General features: G+C 37.6%; 1 protein-coding gene and 2 long non-coding RNA genes across 3 annotated transcripts; all 3 read right to left on the reverse strand.

Moving 5' to 3' along the window:
- Positions 1 to 733: 733 nt before the first annotated feature.
- On the reverse strand, positions 734 to 4,446 carry LOC133780641 (uncharacterized). Its single transcript, XR_009869467.1, has 3 exons — positions 3,982 to 4,446; positions 3,821 to 3,899; positions 734 to 936 (listed from the first exon to the last, which is right to left on the reverse strand). It is a non-coding gene; the product is annotated as an uncharacterized LOC133780641 (long non-coding RNA).
- A 6,340-nt stretch (positions 4,447 to 10,786) lies between these two features.
- LOC133780642 (uncharacterized) lies at positions 10,787 to 14,029 on the reverse strand. The gene is made up of 3 exons (XR_009869468.1): positions 13,909 to 14,029; positions 13,748 to 13,826; positions 10,787 to 10,863 (listed from the first exon to the last, which is right to left on the reverse strand). It is a non-coding gene; the product is annotated as an uncharacterized LOC133780642 (long non-coding RNA).
- Positions 14,030 to 21,574: 7,545 nt separating this feature from the next.
- Positions 21,575 to 22,502, reverse strand: LOC133779543 (uncharacterized). Its single transcript, XM_062219495.1, has 3 exons — positions 22,346 to 22,502; positions 21,799 to 22,164; positions 21,575 to 21,753 (listed from the first exon to the last, which is right to left on the reverse strand). The coding sequence occupies exons 1-3, from the start codon at positions 22,500 to 22,502 to the stop codon at positions 21,575 to 21,577; spliced, it is 702 nt and encodes a 233-aa protein (XP_062075479.1).
- Between the last annotated feature and the right edge of the window lie 2,974 nt (positions 22,503 to 25,476).

Raw genomic sequence — 25,476 nt, forward strand, 5'->3', positions numbered from 1 at the left:
TTATCTCTTCAAAGTTCAAGTAATAGAAGCACAAAAGAGGAAACTCTCTCCCCTAGTTGACTGACACCCTAGCCCCCCTCTCTCTCAATACTCGGCCACCCAATAGCCAACTCACACTCTTCCCAATATCTCCCATTTACTCAAAATATTACAATGCAATCACTTACCATTATCCTTATTTTTTTTTATATTAACTATTAAATTAAGAAAAAAAATATGACAAATGAAAGTTTCCATCCCTTGCTTTCCCATTCTTCTACACGCGTCTAATCTCATTTTCCTCTTCTTTTTGATTTCCCATTATTTCCCTTTCTTAATTAAATAAATAAATAAAAAGGGACTAAACCATAAATAAAAGAATAATCTAGAATAATGCATGGGATCTCACCATGCAATCATGCACATGCACACACACAAGTGCTAGGGTGCATTTCTTCTAACCATGCACCTTGGTGCACACAATCAAATCTCATAAACAAGTTTACAAAATGTAAAATCCTCTGCAATTGGCAAATTAAGAGACAAAAATATTTTAAATTGTTTCCTTATTCTTCTAAGATAAAAACGTGTATGAGCTGGCATTTATTGGTATATTCAAGTTGGAAAAATCTTGGTTAATTCATTTTATTTCTTCATTGGTTTTAAATGAGTAAATTGTAACGACCCGGATTTTCAAGACTCGATAATGCGGAAATATAAATGTTTTCATTTAACAAAATGTCTCAAAAACCCATAGAAAAAAAAACTTTTTAAAAAGTCGTATGGCCATACTTAACATTTAATTACAAACATGTTTTATAAAGATTAGAGTGAGCCTAGTTTAGGAAAATTACACAACATTTCCAAAAATAAAAAGGCTTCCCAAAAGGTCGGTCCACATGTACATTTGCAAGGAAGACTCCAGCGCTCACTGCTCTGCCTTGCCCTTGCACTGACCTACAACATGAAACAACTAGGTAAGCGAAAACGCTTAGTAAGATCAACTTTCAAACAAAGCATGTAGAGAATTAGGGTTCCAGACCCATCCGGACCCTAAACAATCAATTTCAAGAACGCTAAAGCGTCCTGGCAAACTTATGGTCATGCCTGATAACCAATGATAAATTAATTCGTAACTAGATAAAAATCCTGCACTCAGAAAATCCCAGAACAAGCAGATATATTATATCACAACTATATCTTACCAACAATTATATCCCTGCACTCAGAAAATCCCAGAGCAAGCAGATATATTATATCACAACTATATCTTATCAACAATTATATCCCTACACTCAGAAAATCCCAGAGCAAGCAGATATATTATATCACAACTATATCTTATCAACAATTATATCCCTGCACTCAGAAAATCCCAGAGCAAGCAGATATATTATATCACAACTATATCTTATCAACAATTATATCCCTACACTCAGAAAATCCCAGAGCAAGCAGATATATTATATCACAACTATATCTTATCAACAATTATATCCCTGCACTCAGAAAATCCCAGAGCAAGCAGATATATTATATCACCAAATAATTCGAGACCAACGCTCGACAATTTCCAACAATTCATGCGTAACGCGCCCTCCAACATAATTGCTAATCTGTAAAAGAGAACTGAGTCCCCACACTAAGATCTAGCCAATAAATATTCTCATCAAGGGTAACTATCGTGTTACCTAGGGCATCGCTACATATTCAAGAGTGTAATCCAATTTACACGATTTTATGGAGACTTCTATGTTAATCAGTGGTGCTGGTGAGCAGCTGCCCCTAGGGTGTTCAACCTCACTCTATCTTGGCAACCCCTAGTATCTCTAGGCACTCTCACGGAATGGCCAATATTCACGGCTGCTATCCGGGAATAACTTATCAGAGCACTTGCTCGGATTCTAACCGTCCAATGATTAAGTAAGCATGAGGGCCCCTAGGTCCCATTTATCTTGGCGCCCCTAGGTTTAACCAGCTTATCCTCATCTCATGGCCACTCGTCTCGGTAATGAACCGGACATAAATAAAATCAAGCAGTGTGACGGGGATCAACCGTCTAGGATATGACGGACTTCTACCGTTCATATTTTCTAAATCAGCACTCACTAGACTAACGTCTCTAAGCAACTTTCTATGACAGCCTATGTATATGCATGTATCCCTATACTAACATACAAGACAATAATCATTTCATGTTGCAGCCATACAATATAAGTTGACTTACTTTGAGTCCTTAGCGCTCAGCAAGTTTTCACCCTCCAACGTTCAGTCCAGTTACGCTTAGCCAATACTGTAGTTATCCATACAGTATACTCGGATTAATTATGGCACTCATAATTCATTATTATTATTTTGGGCAGTTTGGTCATTTTAATAAAAGTCATTTGTAAGGATTTAAAATCCTTATTTGGTTTTAAACCTATTAAGGAAAGTTATACAAAATATTCGAGACTAAACCCTAAGTCTCGGGGAGACCTATCCTAAGGTCTCGATACCTAGGCTCGGGTATCACAATGGTATTTCCCACAATCCGCTAAAAATCTTATTCTTTCAAGGTATCGCTATTAACCCGCACTTTCGACTAGTCGGTTAAAATATGTAAGATTTTAGCCGGTATTATACCCAGAAAATACAAATAAATTCCTTAATTATTTTTAAAGAAAATAAACTCTTTAAATTTTCTTTTTATTTTTCTTAAGGTTTTAATATCTAAAAACCGTTTTAAGAAAATTGCCTAATTTGTCTTAATTAGGAAAACCGTTATAAATTTCTCATCTTGACTAATTAATTTTCCAAAAGCAATTAATCAATTTTACTTACTAGGAAAATAATTTATTTAATTATTTTCTCAAAATATAGGGTTTTAAACCCTCTTTTAATTTATTAACTATTAATAAATTAAATATCTTATTTTTAGAAAGAATAAAAACTCTTTAATAAAAATAATTCATTTAAACACAAAGGGTAAATTTTAGTGAAAATATGATTTCAAGACTTACCATTTTATATCTTGAAATAAGCAAAATTTTACTTTTTACCTTATGTTCCAAAATCTCATTTTTACACTAAGTGTGAAAAACCTATTTTTCACATTTTTAACTACATACTTCGTTAGTTCATAACTTGAAATTTACTTACCCAATTGTTACCAAAATTTCCCAATTCCATTTTTGTTATGCCATTTAGGCCTTTGTAAAATCTTAGGTCAAAATGAGCATTTTTGATTGGTGAAATCATTTTCCAACAATGAGGTAAAAATGACCTTATTTTCAAGTCCTTATTTTTTCCAAACTTTGACAGTTAATAACTTTCAAACCGTTTAATATTTTCTTACCAAATTTTACAGTGGACTAATAGGTTATTCCAGAAATATCTCCACAAAATTTTAGAAAAAACTGGGTTCATTTGCCCTATACAGTGGCTGTCCAAACTTGGTTCCGAAAATAAGAATACGAAAAAACAGTTTTTTTACCTCAACTTTGAAATAGCATAACTTACTCATTTCTAAACATTTTTTTGTGTTTCAAAAGCTCAATTTTATGTACTCAATCTCAACAACATCACAGTACAATTAAATTTTACAAAACCAATATACAGTGGCTGCTTGACCCCTTGGAAGTCACAGCTCAAAACATGTTTTGTTTTAGGGTATCCTACAAAACCCTTGGGGGTTTTGGTTCCCATTTTCAAAAATCAATACACATGCATCATAAAAATTATTAAACAACTACCATAACCTTATTACATCACCAACAAGAAACTTTAAGCATTAGATATACAAAATAATGCTTAAAACTAAAAACCCTACAACCAAAATCATCAAAAGTAAACTTTTTACCTCTTTGGTGTTCTTGCTTAAGGTTTGGACCTTCCTATTAGCTTTGGCTCCTCCAAAACCTTTCAAAAACCCTAACCAACTTCCCCCAACAACATAGTTAATTAGCTATTTGAAACTCTAAGCTTAAAAATTTACAAAAGCCTAGATTAGTGAAGGTTTACCTTAGGGAAAATACTTCCTAGACCAAGACTTAGCCTCCAAGTTTTCCTTGGTGTTCTTGAGGTTGAATATTGAGAGAACACTTTGAATGGTCTTAAAAAATCAGATGAGAGTGAATGAGAGAGGGAGAGTGGTCGGATTTGGGGGTTAGAATGGCTCACACAACTCTTCAAAATATCACAAAACACTTGAGTGCTTTTCTACCCACTTGCCCACTTGACTTCTTAATTAAAAAGGGAGTTAAACTTTATAGAATTGGGTTCACACCACTCTAAAACACCACATGGCTGGCCACCCTTTGCCATATATGATCATTTCATTATTTTTTTAATTTTTTTTTTTTTTTAAAGGTTAATAAAGGTTTCATAAGAAGAAAAGTCCAAATTGGCTTTTGACACCTTTTTTTTTTCACTCTTATTAAGTTTTAATCACCAAACTTAACATTAATTAATTAAATTAAATGTCTCTCACATTTAATTTAATTAATCACATAGTAAAATTTAACCTAAGGTCCATTCATGGAATAAAATTCCCCATTTCGGTAAAATTAGGCATTTAACACAAAATGCCCTAAAATTTCCATTTTCTTTTAGGTTTATTATTTTTGACCAAACTTTAACTTTTATGAAAGTATTTTATGCCCCAAAAAATAATTGCCATGATTTTTCATTTTATTTTCCGAGATTTTTACCCGATCAGGGTTTTTGTGTCGGTCCAGGACCGAAAGTCTTATCTTGACTTTTAAAATCACAAAATTCATATTTTGGCTAGCAATAACTCATGGAATACTTACAAACAAAATATAATATTATTTAAAATAATATTCTTAACCCGGGGGAAAAATCCCGACCCGAGTCGTTTAAAGGTACCCGAAAATGCAGGACGTTACAATACCTACAATTTATAAAGGTTTCGTCCTCGAAACATAAAAAAAATGAGGATACAGCTCCCTCATCTTGTCTTCTATTTCCCAGGTTGCCTCTTCAATGCCATGGTTACACCACTGCTCCTTTACCAATGGCACCGTCATGTTCCTCAACACTTTTTCCTTTCGGTCTAGTATCATAACCGGTTTTTCCTCATAGACGAGTTGAGGATCCACGCTCAGCTGCTCATAGCTGATTACATGCGAGGGATCACGCATGTATTTTCTCAATAAGGATACATGAAACACGTCATGCACCTTAGACAGGGCGGGCGAAAGAGCTAAACAATAAGCTACTTCCCCGACCCTCTCTATGATTTCGAAAGGTCCAACGAACCTTGGGCTAAGCTTTCCTTTCTTTCCGAATCGCATAGCCCCTCGTAGCGGAGCTACCTTCAGCAGCACATTATCGCCAACCTCAAACACCAGGGGTCTCCTGCGTCTATCAGCATATTTGCGTTGTCAATCAACCGAAGTTTGCAAGCGTTGCCTTATCCGTCGGATGTCCTCTGTAATCTGATCAACCTCATCCGATCCGAGAAACTTTCTTTCACCGGTCTCGTGCCAATGAATCGGTGATCGACATTTCCTTCCATACAACGCCTCATACGGAGCCATCTTGATGGAATCATGATAGCTATTATTGTAAGCGAACTCTATTAGTGGAAGCTTCTCATTCCATGACCCTTGAAAGTCGAGCACGCAGTCTCTTAGCATATCTTCTAGGGTCTGAATTGTTCATTCGCTTTGACCGTCTGTTTGCGGGTGGAAAGAAGTGCTAAACTTCAGTTTAGTACCCAACCTTGTTTGGATTCTATTCCAGAATGTCGAGGTAAAACGTCCGTCGCGATCTGAAACGATGGAGTTGGGTGCACCATGCAGTCTCATTATTTCTGCAATGTAAATATATGCTAACTTATGTGCGCCATAAGTTACCTTGATCGGCAAGAAATGAGCGGACTTAGTCAGCCTATCCACGATAACCTAAATGGCATCGTGCCCCTTGGGAGTGGTTGGTAGACCTGTGACAAAGTCCATAGTGACCATCTCCCACTTCCATTCCGGAATTTCTAAGGGTTGTAACAATCCGGCTGGTCGTTGATGCTCGGCCTTTGTCTGCTGACAAGTCAAGCAGTGTGCCACATATTCTGCCGTCTCCTTTTTCATCCCAGGCCACCAAAAGTACTTCTTCAAGTCTTGGTACATTTTTGTGGTACCCGGATGCATGGCATAAGGAGCATTATGTCCTTCGAAAAAGATCTGCTTCTTGATCGTCATCCTCAGGAACACATATTCTTCCCTTGAACCCCAATACTCCATCCTCGGAGATATGGAATCCTGGTCGCCCCTCGTTCCTCACTTCGTGCATCAATCCTTGAACCCAAGGATCGACTAACTGCCCGCCTCTTATAGCTTCCATAATGGTAGGCTCGATAGAAAGGTTAGCCAATTGACCTACTACTATCTCTAAATCCAAGGTAGCAAGGTCGACTTGTAACTGCGGTTAAATTTCCTTCACTGTCATCACATAAGCACCTGGTTGTAGACTCAATGCATCTGCCACCTTGTTTGCTTTTCCCGGGTGGTACAGAATGTCGCAGTCATAGTCGTTAAATAGTTCCAACCATCGACGTTGTCTCATATTCAATTCCTTCTGAGTGAAGAAATACTTCAGGCTTTTGTGATCAGTGTAGATGTCGCAGTGTATCCCGTATAGGTAGTGCCTCCATATTTTTAGAGCAAAAACCACTGCTGCAAGCTCCAGGTCATGAGTGGGATAGTTCTTCTCGTAATTCTTTAGCTGTCGAGAAGCATAAGAAATTACTTTTCCGTGCTGCATCATCACTGCTCCTAACCCTCGGCCTGAGGCGTCGCTATAAATAGTATATCCCTCTGTGCCATTGGGGATTGTCAGCACTGGGGCAGTCGTCAATCTTGTTTTCAGCTCCTGAAAACTCTCCTCACACTTGTCAGTTCATTCATATTTGACGTTTTTGCAGGTAAGGGCAGTCATTGGTGCGGCTATTTTGGAAAATCCTTCCACAAATCGCCCGTAGTATCCCGCTAACCCAAGAAAACTTCTAACCTCATGCGCATTTTTCGGAGGTTTCCACTGCTTAACAGCTTCTATCTTGGGGGGATCTACTGAAATTCCATTTCCCGACACTATGTGCCCCAGAAAACTTACTTTCTCTAGCCAGAATTCGCACTTCGAAAACTTAGCATAAAGCTTTTCGTCTCGCAGACACTGGAGGACCAGTTCCAGATGTGTTGCATGCTCTTCTTGGCTTTTCGAGTATATCAGAATATCGTCAATGAACACGACGACAAACTTATCCAAATACTCTCGAAATACTCGGTTCATGAGATCCATGAATGCAGCAGGCGCATTGGTTAGTCCAAAGGACATCACTAAGAACTCGTAGTGACCGTAACGCGTTCTGAAGGCCGTCTTTGATATATCCGTCTCCTTAACCTTGAGCTGATGATAGCCTGATCGCAGGTCTATTTTTGAAAATACTGACGCTCCTTGTAGTTGATCGAAAAGATCGTCGATCCTCGGTAATGGATATCGGTTCTTGATCGTCACTTTGTTCAACTCCCGATAGTCAATGCACATTCTCATCGTACCGTCTTTCTTCTTAACGAATAAGATCGGGGCTCCCCATGGAGAATGGCTTGGCCTTATGAACTTCTTGTCCAGTAACTCTTGCAGTTGTGACTGCAACTCCTTGAGTTCAGCTGGTGCCATCCTGTAAGGAGTCTTTGAGATCGGCGCAGTTCCCGGAATCAACTCTATCTCAAACTCAATCTCTCGGTCTGGTGGAATCCCTGGGAGATCTTCAGGAAATACATCAGAAAACTTGCACACAACCGGTACATCCGATGGTTGTTGACTCGTTTCTTTATCCTTATCCACTATGTTTGCCAGAAAACTGATGCACCCGTCACTCAACATTTTTCTCGCCTTTATCGCAGAAATCATGGGACACTTCTTTTCTCTTGACGTACCCTTGAACTCGAATGGTTCTTCTCCTGCTGGGGTGAAGACCACTTTTCTGCGCTTGCAATTGATAACTGCTCCATATTTGGTTAACCAATCCATCCCAAATATGACATCATATTCATGTAGGTCCAAGACTAATAGATCCACCATTAGCTCACAATTTTCAACCCAAACTGGTACGGCTCTAACCCATGTTCGCACCAGAATATCCTCACCCGAAGGCAAGGATACCCCACCAATAACAGGCATAGGCTCAGGACTTCTATTTAATTTTTCCACAAAGGATGCAGATACAAAAGAATGTGATGCACCAGTATCCATTAATGCATATGCTGAGGTTTGGGCGATAGAAATCTGACCTGACACCATATCAGATGGGCCAGTTCCTTTGTCGCTTTGTGTAAGCGCATAAACTCGAGGCGGAGCTCCAATTTGTTTATGTTGGTCATTTCCATTGCCCTTGGCTGGCATTCGACAATCCTTAGCAAAGTGCCCTGGCTTTCCACAGTTAAAACAGAACCCGCACTCGCCCCGATGGCGGCGGTTACACTTGTTGCACAATGGCCATTGTTCAAACTCACGTCTCGGCTGTTTGTTGTGACTAGCCATTGCCTGATTGGGAGGTCCCCTAAAAATCGGTCTTGTGCCTCTTGGATTGTTTGTTCGCCCCATGTTCTGGCTGAACCTCGGGTTGAACCTTCCCCTTGGGCCATTCTGATTGGCCTGAAACTGTTCGGGGTTGTTGGCAGTGTACCTCCTGTCTTCGTTCTTCTGTGGATCTGGCTTGTCTGACACGGCCCAAGACTCTTGGCGAAGAGCCCGTTCCACAGCTTCAGCATACGTCTCTGGGCCAGTTCTACCAGTGTCTACACACCTAGCAATGTCTCTGCATAGGCCCTCATAAAACTCCAGGTCTTATTCTCTTCAGTGCTCACCTGGTTCTTCGCAAACCTAGACAGCTGGTCAAATTTTCGAATGTAGTCCTGCACGCTCGATGTTCCCTGCTTCAGATTAGTGAACTCATTCACTTTGTGCTCAATCACCGCCTTACTAAAGTACTTGCCATTGAACAAGGTCAAGAACTCTAGCCATTCCATCTCGGCAACGTTATGCCCTTTCTTGGCTGCGTCCCACCAGATGCGGGCATCTTTTCTCAGCATATAGGTCGCGGAGACTACCTTCTCTCTCTCAGTAGTTCCAATGAAGTCGAAGATTCTTTCCAAGATACTAATCCATTCCTCTGCCATTGAAGGGTCACTGCTCCCCTCGAATATAGGTGGATTTTGGTTGCCGAACCTTTCTGATATAGGTTTTGCTCGGGCAGCTCTTGGCGCTTCTACTGGCTGTACAGGTTGCTCAATGATAACCTGCGGGCCAAGGTTTTGTTCTTCATTGGTTGCAGGTGGTACTTCGTAGTTCTGAGAATTGTTGGGTGGTATAGGTAGTCGTCCCAAAAAGGGTGTTAAATCTTTCAGCTTGGAGGGCATCAGCGTCCTCCTGTCTCTTTTGCCCTCTTTCTATTTGAGCTCCCTGCGTCTCCACTAGCCTATGCAGATGGTTCATCTGCTCGGCTATCTCGCGAACTCTATCAGCTTGGTTTGGAGCTCTAGCGGCAGGCGCGTTCTGAGCTCTATCAGCAGGTGTGGCCTGGCCTCGGCCAGCAACACCCCTTCCTCTTTGAGCTCTTGTCCTTACCAATTTTTTGATTTCAATCAAAAGCTCTTAAGCGCATAAGGACGAGAAGTTAATATTGACACAGATAGTTAATCAACCTAATTAAGCACACCAAACATATCAAGCACAACAAGCAATCAACATTTTTTAACAAAAGTTAGCAACTTCATTTCATAACCTATACCATATACAACAACGTTTGAAGTTTGGGTTGGCAAGTCTAAGGGATTTACAAAATTAGCCCTAAAAAAAATGGACTTATAACCCTTCTAGACCAGTTACTAATTTCCTTAATCATATTCAAGGTAGGTATATATTTCAAAACTAGGTGGGTTTCTAACACCTATGCAGCGCCTAACACCTAGTCGGTGTCGCTGTCAGCGGCCATATCAGGACCTCCATCTAGATCCTCCTTGAGATCTTCCTCAGTCTGGTCCATCAGCTCCTCATAAGAAATTTCCCCGTCGCCGAGTTCTGCATTAGCCACTTCCTCCACTGGCAGGTTCTCAGCTACAACTACACCAATGTCCTACAACCTAGTCGGTTTGCAAGGTCTTTACAAAAAGTATCAACAAGACCCTCACAGCATAACCTAATCTAAGCTGTCCATCAACATATCCAGCTCTATGTCGGTATCCTCGTCAGACTGCTCGAGATCCTCATCTGGCTCTACTGAAGACTTCCGTCATGTACTGCGTACATTGCCAAATGGCACGCCAATGTCGTCATTCGTACTCGAAATGGCAAGGAATTCTCATCGTTAAAGAGTCTATAGAAAATCGATTCTAGGGGAAGGGATCATGGGTAGTTTTCCTATCACAGGGTCACCTATCTCAGGTATATCGACCATAACCTACAATTTATAGAATTGAGGTGAATAAAAAGAAATCAACATACTAAAGGAAGAAACAATACTTACAGTGAGTGCCGGTCTATCTTTGCGAAATGTACATGTGGGTTGTCTACAGAACCGGCTCAACTCGAGCTCTGATACCAACTGTAACGACCCGGATTTTCAAGACTCGATAATGCGGAAATATAAATGTTTTCATTTAACAAAATGTCTCAAAAACCCATAGAAAAAAAAACTTTTTAAAAAGTCGTATGGCCATACTTAACATTTAATTACAAACATGTTTTATAAAGATTAGAGTGAGCCTAGTTTAGGAAAATTACACAACATTTCCAAAAATAAAAAGGCTTCCAAAAGGTCGGTCCACATGTACATTTGCAAGGAAGACTCCAGCGCTCACTGCTCTGCCTTGCCCTTGCACTGACCTACAACATGAAACAACTAGGTAAGCGAAAACGCTTAGTAAGATCAACTTTCAAACAAAGCATGTAGAGAATTAGGGTTCCAGACCCATCCGGACCCTAAACAATCAATTTCAAGAACGCTAAAGCGTCCTGGCAAACTTATGGTCATGCCTGATAACCAATGATAAATTAATTCGTAACTAGATAAAAATCCTGCACTCAGAAAATCCCAGAACAAGCAGATATATTATATCACAACTATATCTTACCAACAATTATATCCCTGCACTCAGAAAATCCCAGAGCAAGCAGATATATTATATCACAACTATATCTTATCAACAATTATATCCCTACACTCAGAAAATCCCAGAGCAAGCAGATATATTATATCACAACTATATCTTATCAACAATTATATCCCTGCACTCAGAAAATCCCAGAGCAAGCAGATATATTATATCACAACTATATCTTATCAACAATTATATCCCTACACTCAGAAAATCCCAGAGCAAGCAGATATATTATATCACAACTATATCTTATCAACAATTATATCCCTGCACTCAGAAAATCCCAGAGCAAGCAGATATATTATATCACCAAATAATTCGAGACCAACGCTCGACAATTTCCAACAATTCATGCGTAACGCGCCCTCCAACATAATTGCTAATCTGTAAAAGAGAACTGAGTCCCCACACTAAGATCTAGCCAATAAATATTCTCATCAAGGGTAACTATCGTGTTACCTAGGGCATCGCTACATATTCAAGAGTGTAATCCAATTTACACGATTTTATGGAGACTTCTATGTTAATCAGTGGTGCTGGTGAGCAGCTGCCCCTAGGGTGTTCAACCTCACTCTATCTTGGCAACCCCTAGTATCTCTAGGCACTCTCACGGAATGGCCAATATTCACGGCTGCTATCCGGGAATAACTTATCAGAGCACTTGCTCGGATTCTAACCGTCCAATGATTAAGTAAGCATGAGGGCCCCTAGGTCCCATTTATCTTGGCGTCCCTAGGTTTAACCAGCTTATCCTCATCTCATGGCCACTCGTCTCGGTAATGAACCGGACATAAATAAAATCAAGCAGTGTGACGGGGATCAACCGTCTAGGATATGACGGACTTCTACCGTTCATATTTTCTAAATCAGCACTCACTAGACTAACGTCTCTAAGCAACTTTCTATGACAGCCTATGTATATGCATGTATCCCTATACTAACATACAAGACAATAATCATATCATGTTGCAGCCATACAATATAAGTTGACTTACTTTGAGTCCTTAGCGCTCAGCAAGTTTTCACCCTCCAACGTTCAGTCCAGTTACGCTTAGCCAATACTGTAGTTATCCATACAGTATACTCGGATTAATTATGGCACTCATAATTCATTATTATTATTTTGGGCAGTTTGGTCATTTTAATAAAAGTCATTTGTAAGGATTTAAAATCCTTATTTGGTTTTAAACCTATTAAGGAAAGTTATACAAAATATTCGAGACTAAACCCTAAGTCTCGGGGAGACCTATCCTAAGGTCTCGATACCTAGGCTCGGGTATCACAATGGTATTTCCCACAATCCGCTAAAAATCTTATTCTTTCAAGGTATCGCTATTAACCCGCACTTTCGACTAGTCGGTTAAAATATGTAAGATTTTAGCCGGTATTATACCCAGAAAATACAAATAAATTCCTTAATTATTTTTAAAGAAAATAAACTCTTTAAATTTTCTTTTTATTTTTCTTAAGGTTTTAATATCTAAAAACCGTTTTAAGAAAATTGCCTAATTTGTCTTAATTAGGAAAACCGTTATAAATTTCTCATCTTGACTAATTAATTTTCCAAAAGCAATTAATCAATTTTACTTACTAGGAAAATAATTTATTTAATTATTTTCTCAAAATATAGGGTTTTAAACCCTCTTTTAATTTATTAACTATTAATAAATTAAATATCTTATTTTTAGAAAGAATAAAAACTCTTTAATAAAAATAATTCATTTAAACTCAAAGGGTAAATTTTAGTGAAAATATGATTTCAAGACTTACCATTTTATATCTTGAAATAAGCAAAATTTTACTTTTTACCTTATGTTCCAAAATCTCATTTTTACACTAAGTGTGAAAAACCTATTTTTCACATTTTTAACTACATACTTCGTTAGTTCATAACTTGAAATTTACTTACCCAATTGTTACCAAAATTTCCCAATTCCATTTTTGTTATGCCATTTAGGCCTTTGTAAAATCTTAGGTCAAAATGAGCATTTTTGATTGGTGAAATCATTTTCCAACAATGAGGTAAAAATGACCTTATTTTCAAGTCCTTATTTTTTCCAAACTTTGACAGTTAATAACTTTCAAACCGTTTAATATTTTCTTACCAAATTTTACAGTGGACTAATAGGTTATTCCAGAAATATCTCCACAAAATTTTAGAAAAAACTGGGTTCATTTGCCCTATACAGTGGCTGTCCAAACTTGGTTCCGAAAATAAGAATACGAAAAAACAGTTTTTTTACCTCAACTTTGAAATAGCATAACTTACTCATTTCTAAACATTTTTTTGTGTTTCAAAAGCTCAATTTTATGTACTCAATCTCAACAACATCACAGTACAATTAAATTTTACAAAACCAATATACAGTGGCTGCTTGACCCCTTGGAAGTCACAGCTCAAAACATGTTTTGTTTTAGGGTATCCTACAAAACCCTTGGGGGTTTTGGTTCCCATTTTCAAAAATCAATACACATGCATCATAAAAATTATTAAACAACTACCATAACCTTATTACATCACCAACAAGAAACTTTAAGCATTAGATATACAAAATAATGCTTAAAACTAAAAACCCTACAACCAAAATCATCAAAAGTAAACTTTTTACCTCTTTGGTGTTCTTGCTTAAGGTTTGGACCTTCCTATTAGCTTTGGCTCCTCCAAAACCTTTCAAAAACCCTAACCAACTTCCCCCAACAACATAGTTAATTAGCTATTTGAAACTCTAAGCTTAAAAATTTACAAAAGCCTAGATTAGTGAAGGTTTACCTTAGGGAAAATACTTCCTAGACCAAGACTTAGCCTCCAAGTTTTCCTTGGTGTTCTTGAGGTTGAATATTGAGAGAACACTTTGAATGGTCTTAAAAAATCAGATGAGAGTGAATAAGAGAGGGAGAGTGGTCGGATTTGGGGGTTAGAATGGCTCACACAACTCTTCAAAATATCACAAAACACTTGAGTGCTTTTCTACCCACTTGCCCACTTGACTTCTTAATTAAAAAGGGAGTTAAACTTTATAGAATTGGGTTCACACCACTCTAAAACACCACATGGCTGGCCACCCTTTGCCATATATGATCATTTCATTATTTTTTAATTTTTTTTTTTTTAAAGGTTAATAAAGGTTTCATAAGAAGAAAAGTCCAAATTGGCTTTTGACACCTTTTTTTTTTCACTCTTATTAAGTTTTAATCACCAAACTTAACATTAATTAATTAAATTAAATGTCTCTCACATTTAATTTAATTAATCACATAGTAAAATTTAACCTAAGGTCCATTCATGGAATAAAATTCCCCATTTCGGTAAAATTAGGCATTTAACACAAAATGCCCTAAAATTTCCATTTTCTTTTAGGTTTATTATTTTTGACCAAACTTTAACTTTTATGAAAGTATTTTATGCCCAAAATATAATTGCCATGATTTTTCATTTTATTTTCCGAGATTTTTACCCGATCAGGGTTTTTGTGTCGGTCCAGGACCGAAAGTCTTATCTTGACTTTTAAAATCACAAAATTCATATTTTGGCTAGCAATAACTCATGGAATACTTACAAACAAAATATAATATTATTTAAAATAATATTCTTAACCCGGGGGAAAAATCCCGACCCGAGTCGTTTAAAGGTACCCGAAAATGCAGGACGTTACATAAATCTCCAAAAAAATGAAAATTTTTGATAAAAATATTCCAGCTTGATCTCTGTTGTTTTATTCCTAAGCTTCAGAGATAGGATATTATTCAAGTGATTCAAATCTTGGTCTTCATGAAAATGAACTTGTATTGAATTATGTCTTGGAACGTTTAATCCTGAAACATCAGGATCATGTCTGCGTTGACAAAATATTTATATGATCTTGTAGGATTTGTGTAGAATGAAATTCTTAAAGATTTCAAATATTCTCATTTAATATTTGATATCTTTGGAAAACTGGCAGGAAAGCTTTTTTCTCTTCTATAAAAAGGAGACCATTTTCCTTGGAAAATTTACCTCTTCCATCCTCTAGTTTCAATAGATATCTTGTGTGAGAAGAGTTTTCTTTGATAGGAAAGCCTTGGTATAGCTTTCACTTTCTCTTGTTATTTTTAAACAAGTACCAAGGTACTCGTGACACATACTACCTTCGGGAGAAGGTGTGTTCAAGACTCACTTCAGGAGGAAGTGAGCATTCATCAATGAGGAAGAAGGGATTTCAGACTCTTGGTGGATTTACAAAGATTGGATCAATAGAGTGAATACTTTCAGATTACGGCAAACAATTAGAGGGAATCTATGTTTGCTTAAGTCAAGTCTATTGTATTTGTGATACTTTATTAATCAATCTTTTTCTCTGGGTTTGTGCCCCGTGGACTAGTAGTATTCGCAAGAATACTGAAACCACGTAAGAATCACCATGTGTCATATTTACCTTTCAGTTCTTATTTATATATTCTGTGTATATTCTGATTAATCAGTGTCATGTTCTGATTAATCAGAATATTATTCTGTGAAACACATTTTCTAAACCTTTGCTTAATAAGGCATGATTAAAAGTCGGTAATATCTAAAATTATAATTTTCAAGTGGTATCAGAGTGGTTCACTAAACTCTTAGTGAGATCTTAGAGTTTTTAGTTCTGTATATATATATTTGTGTTTGTTCATCATGTCATTCTTTGCAGAAGGTACCTCGACAACTCGACGACCTTTGCTAAATGATTCTAACTATCTTTACTGGAAGGTTAGAATGAGAGCCTTCATTAATCACAAGATGAAAAGGCATGGAGAGCCATCCTAACTAGGTGGACAACCCCGACTGAGGTCGATGAGGAAACATGTGAATCAAAATTAAAATCTGAACTAACCTGGACTATTGTAGATGATTTGTTGTCTAGCTACAATAACAAGGCTCTACATGCCTTGTTCAATGGTGTTGGTGAAGGGTATATCAAACTTATATTCTCCTATGAATCTGTCAAAGATGCTTGGAAAATCCTTCCAACACAATTTGAAGGAACAGCTGATGTCAAGCAATCTAGACTTATAATGTTTCAAACAAAATTTGAAAATCTCAGAATGTCTGAGACTGAAACCTTGACTGAATTCTATGAAAAGCTGTCGCTAATGATTTTTTTGCCTTGGGAGAAAAATTAGAAGAATCTATTTTGGTACAAATATTTTTTTCGTGTCTTACCTGACAAGTTTAGCACAAAACTGATCGCCATGGAAGAAGCCAAAGATTTGAGTACTATGAAAGTAGAAGAGCTAATGGGATCTTTAAGAACCTTTGAGCTTAATCAATAGATCAGGGAAAAAGAGAAACCAGTCAAGGGTAAGGAGAAAGAAAAGAAAAATCCATAGCTTTGAAAAGTTCTGAGCATGCTATCACAGTGGAAGAAGAAGATAGTGATTTGGCCTTCCTTACAAAAAATTTCCAAAAATATATGAAAAAGTTCGGTAACAAAAAGAGGTTTTCAAAAGCTAATTCTTTCTCTAAACCATCTCTCTCTAATAAAAAGGGCATCCAATGTAGGGAATGTGAAGGCTATGGTCACATCCAAGCTGAATGTGCAAATACCTTAAAGAAAAAAAAAAAAAGAGTTTTAATACCATTTGGAGTGACAGTGACTCTAACAGTGATAATGAGAAAGGTGATAGTATGTCATTAACTTCAACTCTTTTGAGCTTACCATATTTTTTGCAGGAAAAGGATAAACTTGTATGTCTAAACAATTCTGTTAAGACAAACATAGGTTCAGATGCTGTTGTTGATATTACTGATGATATTAGTTCTTATTCTGATGAATCAGACATTAATGAAGATTCTCTTGAAGAATCTTACAAAAAGATGTATGGTGAGTGGCTGAAGTATGTAATGTTAATCAATCCAATGCAAAAATCATAAAATCTCTTACTGTTAGAAATGATGAACTTGAATCAAATGCTAAAGATTTCTGTCAAAGATAGTGAGATTAACAGATTGAGAAAAGAACTTGATCTCATTAAGAAAAATGTAAAAAATGCTAAATCCTGGATCCACTATCTTTGAAGAAGTTCAAAATGTAGGTCAACGAAATTGTGCGGGGTTAGGATCAAAATGTGTACAAACAAAAAGGAAAAACAATGTTTGTGGCAAGTACCTCAAATGATCCTACAACCCAGGGTTCTGAAATTTTTGGATCACATTCTAGACTTACTGGGAAATCAGGTAAGTATCTTGAACCTCGAAATAAAAGATTTATTCCTATTTGTCATTTCTGTGGAATAAGAGGTCACATTCGACCAAAATGCTTTGCATTAATGAATCTTTGGAAGACAAATTATTTTCATCATAACAAACCTATCAAGGTGCAAAAGAAATTTTCTCCTAAGAAAACATGGGTTAAAAAAGGTGAAAATAAGTGTCTGGGTGCTTTTACGTGTCATAGAACACATACCTCCGACTCATGGTATTTTGACAGTGGGTGTTCTAGGCACATGACAGGTAATTAATATTGTTTTATGAACTTTAAAACTGATAATAACGGTATCGTTACTTTTGGTGATGGTATGGTAGATAAAGTTATTGGAAAAGGTACCTTAAATCTTTAAGGGCTACCAAAATTAAAAAAAATGTGCTTCTTGTTGAAGGATTGAAAGCTAATTTGCTTAACATCAGTTAAATTTGTGATCAGGGATTTATTGTTAACTTCTTATGTGATGATTGTTGTGTTATTGATCAAAATGGAAATTGTGTAATAAAAGGAGTTAGATCAATTGATAATTGTTATACTCTTTCCCAATCTTTAACATGTCACTTGGGCACATCAACTTTAAACATCTGAAATTTTTTTCAAATACAGGAATTGTTTATGGATTGCCCAAATTTGGAAAAGAATCTTCAGGTAAATGTGAGCATTTCCAATTAGGTAAACAATTGAAAATCACTCACAAAGGTATTTCTGATATAAACACAACCAAAGTTCTTGAATTTCTTCATATCGATCTTATGGGTCCAATTCAGGTGGAAAGTTTAAATGGTAAGAAATACATTTTTGTTTGTGTGGATGATTTTTCACGATTTACCTGGGTTGATTTCTTGAGTGAAAAATCTGATATTTTTGAAGCTTTTAAAACCCTATGTATCAAACTAAAGGTTGAAAAACACTGTAACATTGGAAAAATTTTCAGAATTCATAGTGATCATGGAAAAGAATTTGAAAATAATATTTATGATGAATTATGTAATTCTTGTGGTATTTCTTATGTATTTTCAGCTCCCAAAACTCCTGAACAAAATGGAGTAGTCGAAAGGAAAAATCTTACTTTATAAGAGATGGCAAGAGTAATGTTAAATAGCAAAATGTTGTCGAAAAGACTTTGGGCAAAAGCTATTAACACCTCTTGCTATATCATAAATAGGGTATTCCTTCGGCCTGAAACAACAAAAACACCTTATGAAATTTGGAAAGGAAAAAAACCGAGTGTAAATTACTTTCATGTTTTTGGTGGTATGTGCTTCATTTTGCGTGATCGTGAAAATATTGGTAAATTTGATGCTAAAAGCGATGATGGTGTTTTTCTTGGTTATTCCTTGAATAGTAGAGCCTATCGTGTTTATAACATGAGAACTCAAACTGTCATGGAATCTGCTAATGTTATTGTGGATGATGAAAAATATTTTGCAGATTTCTCAGCATAGCCTGAAATTGACAGATTCATTGAAAAATGTGACTAATGACTTAAGTGAGAAACCTGGTGGTTCAACACACAAGGTGGAAGAGACTAAATCTGAGTCTGATGAAACAATTCAAGTAACTGATGAAATTGTTTCGGCCAATAATGAGACAGAAGACTCAGTTATTACTCAGACTCCATTAAAAAAGAACCCTCAACTAGGGTAAAGAAGAATCATCCATCAGACCTTATTATGGGAAACTTGGATGATAGCATGGTCACAAGAAGAAGGTACGTAAATCATGTTCAATTTGCTTGTTTTACTTCTTCTCTTGAACAAAAAAATATCAAGGAAGCCTTGACAGATGAATCTTGGATTAAGGCAATGCAAGAAAAGCTTGACCAATTCTCAAGAAATGAGGTGTGGACCCTTGTGCCAAGACTTGATCATGTGAATGTATTTGGAACAAAATGGATCTTTAAAAATAAAAGTGATGAGTTTAGCACCATTTTCAGAAACAAAGCTAGGTTAGTAGCACAAGGGTACACTCAGGTCGAAGGAATTGACTTTGATGAAACATTTGCTCTAGTTGCTCGTCTTGGATCCATTAGATTGTTATTAGCAATTGCTTGCTTAATGAAATTCAAATTACACCAAATGGATGTAAAATTTGCATTCCTAAATGGAATCTTGAATGAAGAAGCCTTTGTTGAACAACCTAAGGGTGTCGAAGATCCTCATTTCCAAACCACGTGTAGAAATTAAAAAAGGCTCTCTATGGACTGAAATAGGCTCCATGGGCATGGTATGAAAGATTGACACATTTTTCGGTATCTCATGGGTATCGAAGAGGTGGAGTAAATAAAATACTTTTCATTAAACATATCAAGAAAGATATAAAAATTTCTCAAATATATGTTGATGATATTGTGTTTGGTTCTACATCTAACTCTGAAGTGCAGGAATTTGTTCATCAAGTGAAGGAGGGATTTGATATGAGCATGGTGGGTGAATTAACCTATTTTTTAGGTCTGCAAGTCAAACAGTCAGAAGATGGGACATTTATCTGTCAAAGCAAATATGCAAAAAATCTTGTTAAAAATTTTGGTCTCGATTCTACAAAATTTGGTCTTGAGTGATATGGTTGATACTCTCTCGTATATACCTCCCAATGTTTAGATTAAACCCTTTTAAAATATCATATGTCACATTGAGACGATCAGTCGGGATATCAAAAAGATGATTGTTGGGAATCAATCGGGCACTCACAAAGTAACACCACACTCTTGCCACTTGGTTGAGCTCACACCGACACATACAATAGGGTTCACCATCCTTCAAATGAACTCGGGCTCCAGGAAAACCCAAGGTTTCAGCAATCTCAACATAATCTAGATTATTGGCCCCCAATACCCGAAGCTCTTCTTTTTCCATGGGAAAGTCAGGCACATCATACAACTGATTAAATGCTGCAAGAGTCACTGGTATTTTCTTGCCCCTCACATTGACAACATTGTTCTCTTTTTCTGGCCAATTAGCAAGAAATTCATAAGTCAGAGTGTGATCAGCCTTTTTATTACAATAAAAAAATTGGTCCCAATGTCTTCGTGCAATCACAACTCGAATGGGCTCATACAGTGGCTGGTTTTCCAGAGGTTCTAGACCAAATTCCATACCCCTTTCTTCAAGTATAGGCTTTCACGACAACACCACAAACCTTTCTTGAGCCTCTTTGCTCACAAACCGAGTGGTATCATAATCCGCCCTTGTAGAAACACGAGGAGGGTGAGATGATGAAGCACCTGAAGTGTTGACAGTACCTTGCTTAGGACCCATTCTCCAAATTTACCCAAAATACACACTTTTAGGACCACTAAAATTTTGGGCAGAACCTTCCCTTGTTTTTAACACTTCCCAAAATCAGAAAAATTCACCACAAATCACAATTCACCAATCCAATTTTTCACAATATCAATAATATCCAAAATACACCACTTAATCCACAATAATTCCCAATTAACACTTAATTTCTTCAAAATCCCAAGGAATCTCACTAACTTTTCAAAAATTAGAATAGGAAATGCTTACATTAGTGAAAGACCCATTGATAATCCACCATTGTTATTCAAATCTTGAAGAAATTTGAGAAGGATGATGATTTTTGGAGTAGGGTTTAAATGAGTGGAAAATTGGTATTTTTGATGGATTTAGGTGGAGAAAGGGAAAGAAAAGGATGGGAGAAGGGATTTTTATGAAATGGGGTGAAGAAATTATGAAAAAGGAGTGAAATATGGGTGGTTATGGTGTTTAGAGGTGGCTGGAGGTGAGTTGTGCTCGGGGAAGGAGAAGAAAGGCAGAGGAATTGTGATTTTAGGGTTGGAAAAAAAAATGAGATTTTTGGTTTTTTTAAATGTGTCAGCTCGATCTGTCTTGCGTTGCGGCGCTAATTCTTATACTTGCTCTAGACATTGCAGTGCAATAAAGAGGGCCGCAGCGCAAGACCAAATTCAAAAACCCATCCATTCTGTAAATGATTCTCGCCACAGTGCTAATACCTCCAGGCGTCGCGACGCAAATGACTGCGCCGCAGCCCTAATTGAAATCAACCAATTTTCACGTTTTTCACGACTCTTTTTTTTTAGTATTTACATAGAATAAAAAAAATAATAAGAAAGAAAAAGAATTAAAAATACCAATTGTTCCAAACCAAAAATTAAAATGCAAAGCAAAATACAAGTGGGGATGCCTTCCAATGGCACTGTTGTTAACGTCATTTAGCCGGACGCTGAACTCCTCTTCATTGCGGCGTCAAGAGGATGACAGACTTTGCTTGCTCAAAATGACCACCCAAGTAGAGCTTCAATCTTTTCCCATTCACCTTAAAATTACCAGTCTTCTCACTAGTTACCTCAACTGCGCCATATGGAAACACCTTAACAACAGTGTAAGGCCCGGACCATCTCGATTTCAGCTTTCCTGGAAACAACTTCAATCTTGAATTAAATAATAATACCTACTGACCCGGTTGAAATTCTTTCCCAACAAGGTTTTTGTCATGCCAAGCCTTTGTCTGTTCCTTGTAAATTTTGGCATTCTCATATGCCTCATTTATGAACTCTTCCATCTCATTTAATTGTAGCAATCTCTTTTCTCCAATTGCTGCCATATCCATATTAAATGTCTTCATAGCCCAAAAAGCCCGATGCTCAAGTTCCACCGGAAGGTGACACGCCTTCCCAAAAACCAACCTATATGGCGACATGCCAATAGGTGTCTTGAAAGCTGTTCTATATGCCCATAAGGCATCATCGAGTTTCTTAGACCAATCTTTCCTTGATTGCTGCACAATTTTCTTCAAAATACTTTTCACCTCTCGGTTTGAAATCTCTGCTTGACCATTATTTTAAGGATGGTAAGGCAAAGCAGTTCTATGTCGCACCCCATACCTCGCCAAATAAAGCCTCAAATTGCTTGTTAGAATAGTGACTCCCTTCATCGCTAATGATGGCTCGAAGAGTTCCAAATTGAGTAAAAATATATTTTTAAAGAAAGTTGAGGACCGTTTTACCGTCATTTGCATGTGTTGCAGATGCTTCCACCCATTTTGAAACATAGTCCACAACTAGCAATATGTACAAATTGTTGTAAGACGATGGAAACAGTCCCATGAAGTCAAACCCCCACACATCAAACAGTTCCACTTCAAGAATTCCACTCAAAGGCATTTCGTTTCTTCTTGAGATGTTCCCAGTTCTTTGGCATCTATCACATGCCTTAAAAAGCTCAAGGGCATCCTTGAACAAAGTTGGCTAAAAGAACCCACACTGAAGAACCTTAGCAGCTGTTCTGGCACCCCCAAAGTGACCCCCACATTGAAGAGTATGGAAGTGAGTCAAAATGGAATGCATCTCCTCTTCAGACACACACTTAAGATTATCTGATCTGCATAGTGCTTGTAGAGGATTGGTTCTTCTCAATAATAGTGCTTCACCTCAGAGAAAAACTTCTTTACTTGTGGCCTTGACATCTCTGGAGGAGTTACATTTGTAGCTAAGAGGTTCACATAGTCTGTGTAATGACCCAAAATCACTAATATGACTTAAGGGCCTTGATTAGCGCACTGGGAAGGCATAATTAGCTTAGGTGTGAATTTATTGATTTAATGCATGATTATATGATAAGCATGCTTGTATGATTATATGAATGTAAATGTGGTTAAATGTTATATCTGTGAGAACCACATTATAATGTGGGTAGATTTGCAGTGTGCAACTTGAGGTGATCCTAGGGAGCTGGATAGCGGGAAAAGTCATAACGGGGCTTAATATTTGACTTTGGACAAGTTAGGGCTTAATATTACTCTGAGACTGGTATGCTTCGATATCAGGGGCAGATTTGTGTTCCAGCAGATGAGGGATCAGATGAGAGATTCTGGATGAGTCTCACACTACACCATACTCGCTCCATCCGGGTACCACGAAGATGTATCAGGATCTACGAACATTACATTGGTGGCCCGGGATGAAGAAGGATGTGGTGGAGTATGTGTCTAGATGTTTGACATGTCAACAGGTAAAGGCTAAGCATCAGCGGCCAGCGGGATTGCTTCAGCCTTTGGGTATCCCAGAATGGAAGTGGGAGGACATCACGATGGATTTTGTGGGAGGTCTACCCAGGACAGTGGGACTTTGTGACTCGGTGTGGGTAATAGTAGACAGATACACCAAGTCAGCTCATTTTCTGCCGGTGAAGTCGACCTATATAGTGGAACAGTATGCAAAGTTGTATGTGAGGGAGATAATTCGTCTCCATGGGGTTCCAAAGTCTATTGTGTCTGATCGAGATCCTATCTTTACCTCTAAGTTTTGGAGAGCTCTACAGAGAGCTATGAGAACCCAGTTGAAGTTGGAGGACATACTTAGGGCTTGTGTGATTGATTTTGAGGGATCTTGGAGTAAGTATCTACCATTGATTGAGTTCTCGTATAACAATAGTTATCAATCCACGATTGGAGTGGCTCCTTATGAAATGTTATATGGGAGAAAGTGTAGATCACCCATTCATTGGGATGAGATGGGTGAGAGGAGGTACTTAGGGCCAGATATGGTTCAGAAGACTAATGAGGCTATTGAGAAGATTCGAGCTACAATGCTTGCTTCGCAGAGTAGACAGAAAAGCTTCGCTGATCCTAAGCGTAGGAATGCGGAGTTCCAGGTTGGGGACCACGTGTTTCTGCGAGTCTCACCATTGAGAGGGGTAAGGAGATTTGGAGTAAAGGGAAAGCTGAGCCCTCAGTTTGTTGGACCTTTCGAGATCCTAGAGAGGATTGGACATGTGGCTTATAGGTTGGCCTTGCCACCGTCGCTGTCAGGAGTTCATGATGTATTCCATGTCTCCATGTTGCGGAAGTATGTTTTAGATACAACTCATGTGCTGAAATATGAGGACTTGGAGTTACAGACAGACTTGTCCTATGAAGAGCGACCAGTTCGGATTTTGGATCGAAAGGACAAAGTTTTACGGAATAAGACAATTCCGTTAGTTAAAGTGTTGTGGAGAAATAGCAAGGTCGAGGAAGCGACCTGGGAGATAGAGACAGCGATGCAAAATCAGTATCCCGAGCTATTCAGGTAAATTTTGAGGACGAAATTCTCAGTAGGAGGGGATAGTTGTAACGACCCAAAATCACTAATATGGCTTAAGGGCCTTGATTAGCGCGCTGGGAAGGCATAATTGGCTTAGGTGTGAATTTATTGATTTAATGCATGATTATATGATAAGCATGCTTGTATGATTATATGAATGTAAATGTGGTTAAATGTTATATCTGTGAGAACCACATTATTATGTGGGTAGAATTGCATTGTACGACTTGAGGCGATCCTAGGGAGCTAGATAGCAGGAAAAGTCACAACGGGGCTTAATATTTGACTTTGGACAAGTTAGGGGTATTTTCAGGTATCGAGTAGTTATTTAGACTATCGGGTTATGGAATAAAATATATGGAGATATATTTGAGGATAGGAAGCTTAGGCGGGAATATTGGGGAAATTTACCGTTTTGCCCTCGGGGACGTTTCCGGTACCCCGAGCCTCGGGATTGACTTAACTGGCTAAAATTAGACTAAGTTAATGGAAAGCATAAGAATAAAACATAAACCGACCTTCTCAGCTCTTCTCTTCCTTCTCTTTCTTCTCTTCTCTCTTTCAAGAAACCACTGGAATCTAATGGAAACTCAACTAGAAAATTCTGTGTTTGAGCTAAATTCATGAAGGTTTAGCCTAGTTTAGACTAAGGGTCACTCAACCAAGATTAAGGTAAGAGTTGAGTTGTGTTTTTGGGTGTTAGAACTCTGAGTTTTTGGCTAAATATTAAGGTGTTTATGATTTTGATGTTTAAGGGCTGAATTGATGCTGAGTGCCTGGGTTTTAGCTCAGAGGTTGTCAAGGAAGTGGTTCAGCAAAAGAGGTAAGCTTCAATTCGTAATTTAGAGGTTAAAATTTGAGTTTTGCATGACTAGTTTTGGTGTTTTTAGTTGTTGGGTTTCAGGAATCAAAATGGAATTTTAGTAGGTTTTTAAGCTAGATTTCTGTTGGATTATGTTGTTAGAATCATGTTAAAGGTTTTGTGATTAATGGGTTTTGAGTTAGGGTGATTTGGGATGGCTTGGGATGAGGTTAGGATGCTAGAAATGGTGGA

This window comes from Humulus lupulus, chromosome 5, assembly GCF_963169125.1.
Source record: "Humulus lupulus chromosome 5, drHumLupu1.1, whole genome shotgun sequence".
Classification (NCBI taxonomy): Eukaryota; Viridiplantae; Streptophyta; class Magnoliopsida; order Rosales; family Cannabaceae; genus Humulus; species Humulus lupulus.